Raw genomic sequence first — 4,051 nt, 5'->3', positions numbered from 1 at the left:
TGAAAGTTGATGTATTTCCTCAGCGACCAGCACAGATCAGCTCTAGGCATGACGAAGCGGATATCGTCCTCTTTTGGAAGACCACACAAAGTAGTTTCGCTTTCACAACGAAACACACAGCGTCTTCACGACATGGCTGCAGCGTCAACAATACTACAGTGAGACTAAAAGTTACGCCTTCTTTCTTTGCGTGAACATTTGGTCGGCGTTATGCAAATCTTCCCACATAGTGAGGTAGATATGTGGGGGCGTGTTAGAACGAGCCGTTTTAGGTAAATGTGGCTGACTCTGAACTTTTATAAAGAATATCACTTTGGATTTGAGACTTTAGTCTTTGCAACTTTACAGATCTTCTTTATGCACCAATAGCTTGTAACACTCCAAAGAGAAAGGAAAAATTGAAATCGCATCATATGAACCCTTTAACATTTAAACATTTGTAAAAACACTTTACCATTAAAACTATTAAAAACACTTTCCCAGGTTTTTTGTTGTTGTTGTTGCTCACAAAAACATGACTTCAGAAGGCTTGGAATATATAATGCACAAGTCATATGCACTACTTTTCTGATGCTTTTTTCAGTCCCTTAATGCGATTTGCTTTCATTGTCACCATTCTGACTAACATCTATGGCTGAAAAAAAGTCATAGGGCTACAGTTTTGGAATGACATAAGGGTGGGCAAATGGTGACAGAAATGTCATTTACAGGTGAATTTTTCCTTTAAGACGTAGATCAGGTTGCATGAGTGTGTTCGAACCCCTATGCATGTGAACAGAGGTGAAAGTGTGTTTTGGCGGGGCGTTATGTTCCCTCTTCACACTCGTTCTACCCAGGGCGCATTAATCATCTCGTGCCGCCTGTTGCTGTAACACCTGGTGGAGAGATACACTTACACACCCTTTCATTCATCGCCATCCACCCTCGCTGTCCACCCTGAGTGTTCTCTCATCTGGCAAGCTAACCCTGGGTTGACCCCTGACCTTTATGCACACTCGATTGGCTGTTTAATGACGCATTTAATCAACGCAGATCAACGACCACCAGAAGGGTTTTAGGTACCTCATAAACAATACACAAACTCACTCACACACATGGATGGAAGCACAAATGAAACCATTATCGCCACTGTACAGTAAATGCTAAGCGCACACACTCATGCACATACAGCAATATATCAAACACACATTTAAAACGCATATTTGTATCAAAAAACACGTCCTCAAATTCACATCCCAACCAATCACATTAAAGGAATACAGCACAACACCAAAGGATAATGGGAAAGCAGTGCTAGCTGATGGTTAAACGGTAACAGAGCAAGAGCAGTTCTGCTGAACTCATATAAATACAGTGAGAGACAGACAGAGGGAGAGAGAAAGCCAGGAGAAGAAAGAGACCAATAGAATCACATGAAGAGTGACAGACAGACAGAAAGAGAGAAAAGGTCAGAAAGAGAGACCGTACAGACAGTGAGAGACAGGTCGAGATAGAAAGACTGGTAGAGAGAGAGACAGAAATCAGGGCTGAACAATAAGGACTGCACTATTACCTGGTGTTAGCGTGAAAGACGCTCAGGAAAGTTGATGTAATTGTCATTCCATAAGTTTATAATTTGCACATGTTTTTAAGTCTTCTTTCGCCATTCAAGTGATTTAAAACCGTTTAAGACGCATAAAGAGAATTCTCCAAGACTGGCATTTGGGCATATTTTTGTCTGTTTTTGTCCGTTAAAGCGCAATAAGGCGCGAAAGAAAACCGTTTCTTTATGGCGCTTTAACGGAAAGATGCATACAGAATTCATTTAAGATTACCATTTTGGTCGGTTATGTCTTAAGTGAAACTAAAGATCCTGAGAAAACCTGCATTTATATCAGTGTATTGAATCTGTGCATTCGGGCTTAAAGTGACAACCGCCTATTAAATCTGCTGCTATTTGTGTCCTTTAATGAGAAAATTAAACAACAAAAAGAAAAAACGGAACTCACTCACTGCTCTTGACTGAATAACTTTTGTAGCTTTAATTTATACATTGAAAGCTATGCTGTGCTATTTTACATGGGATTATTGAATTTCAGTAGTATGTCTTACCTGAATATAGTGTTAGATCTACCTGAAAAACTTAAAGCACTGTTTATTACTTTGTATCACTGTTCTATTGTACTGATTTGTGCTGTTACCTGTTCTCATTTTATTACTGACTGTTTACTTCTCTGTCGTAATGTTTGAACTTTATATTAGTTTTTGCTATGGCATCAAAATTGGAATTGAGAATTGTGAAATTTCACTGGTATCTAAAATGTTGTTGTAAGAACCTTATTTAGTAATAGACTAGTTTACATCTCTCAAAACCAATGAAAATTAACTTTTTTTGTGGTGGGGAAATTAAAAAATTGGCAGGCTGAAAAAAAATCCTTAGCGTTTAGCCCTGGACATGCAGAAAGAGAGAGAGAAAGACAGGCAGACCGTTGAAGACAGAAGAAGAGATCACAACACAGAATAAAAAGAGAAAGAGAGAAACCACCAAAAGAAAAAGAGAGTTAAGAGAAAGAAAAGAGGAAAAGAATTCGGCTGAACTGGTAAAGATACCTTCTGTAGAACAGTTCCTGCCGCAAGCGGTCTGGAGTATATAGAACATCTCACGGAAAGAGCGTGGACCTTCCCATACGAAGCATTTAGAAAAAGAGAGAGAGTGAGAGAGAGGAAGAGAGGATGGAAAAGAGATAGAACAACTGATGTAAAGAATGAAGAGTCGAAGGATAAAAGAACTAAACAAGAGAAGGGAGAGGAAGTGGGCTGTGAAGAGAACCAGAAGAAGAGGAGGAAAAAAAGAGGCAGAGCAGCGAAAGAGTGCAGAGCAGATGCTGCTGAAGCAAACAGAAGGTATCTGAACACCAAACGCCATGCATTCTGCAACCCGACTCTCCCATTGCCTACCAGATCAACAAATACAGGAGCTCAATAACATCCGCAGTCAACATAACTTTATTAATATTATTGTAAAACATTATTCAAATTAACATATTTTGTAATATTGTAGACATAATATAATATAATATAATATAACAGGGCAGTAAAAGTCATTAATGTGCGTTTTTACTTTTTTGCAGTGAATGTTTGGTCATAATGTAAGGTAACATAATATAATACAATGCAGTGGTTCCCAACCCTGGTCCTGGAGGCACTCCAACACTGCATATTTTGCATGTCTCCTTTCTCTGACACACCAATTTCAGATCTTGGAGTCCCTACTGAGCTGATGACCTGAATCAGGTGTGTTTGATTAACACTAGAACTGCCAGGGGTCGCTGTATACCTAAAACCGCCAGCGGGTAAATTTTACCCATGCACATGACAGCTGTTTCTGAATGGCTAAAGAACATTATTTCACTGTATTATGCTACTGTCTTCACAGAGAAGTGCCTAGAGTCATGAAATGATTATGTCTAGTCATCAACTATATTTTTGTCCTGTTGTTTTATGTTCAAAACTTTTTTATGCAGGCTACACTAGTCACTTTTCATAACGGTCAATATTAAGCTAAACAAGCCTGCACTGACAACGAGAATTAGAAGGAAGTAAATAGCCTACATATTTAGGTGGTGTAACAGGCTATTATAATACAATGTCATTAATCAATATATTAAGATAACCTATGTTATTTAAATGACTAAAACAGCCTATAGACAATAATGAGCAATAATAATTCACCACATTGCATAGGATGATGATGACAAATTCAAGCGCACAGCTTCGCCTAATTAATTATTAATTTGTTTAGTTATATCATTTATAATTTGAATTATACATGAACACCACCAATAAACTTCGGGTAATAAAAAAAAAAGGTTTTATTCATTAGCCTACATCAGATCTGATTTTTTTCTTCTTCAGGAAACAGGCAGACTAGAATAAATAGCATAAGCGAACAATACACGATAGAAATGGCAAAACAAAAGTTATATAATTAATCCAAATTTTTAACAATTATGAGTAACATTTGGATAAAACGTCTAAATATGATATATTGATCGCCGTCAGATGCTGAGCC

The 4,051-nt window shown here is 37.8% G+C and overlaps 1 protein-coding gene across 2 annotated transcripts in view; it reads right to left on the bottom strand.

Annotated features, from left to right (window-relative positions):
• LOC107564369 (protocadherin Fat 3-like) overlaps positions 1–4,051 on the bottom strand; it is a 101,702-nt gene that overhangs the window by 61,538 nt on the left and 36,113 nt on the right. For both annotated transcript variants that reach the window (XM_016249430.1, XM_016249431.1), the window contains exon 7: positions 2,590–2,658. In XM_016249430.1, the coding sequence (XP_016104916.1) occupies positions 2,590–2,658 (69 nt within the window). The remainder of the gene's footprint in view (positions 1–2,589; positions 2,659–4,051) is intronic.

This window comes from Sinocyclocheilus grahami, unplaced genomic scaffold (assembly GCF_001515645.1).
Source record: "Sinocyclocheilus grahami isolate Dianchi unplaced genomic scaffold, SAMN03320097.WGS_v1.1 scaffold927.1, whole genome shotgun sequence".
In the NCBI taxonomy this organism is placed as follows: Eukaryota; Metazoa; Chordata; class Actinopteri; order Cypriniformes; family Cyprinidae; genus Sinocyclocheilus; species Sinocyclocheilus grahami.
The sequence above is the reverse complement of the archived record's forward strand: the minus strand, read 5'-3'. Positions and strand labels throughout refer to the sequence as shown.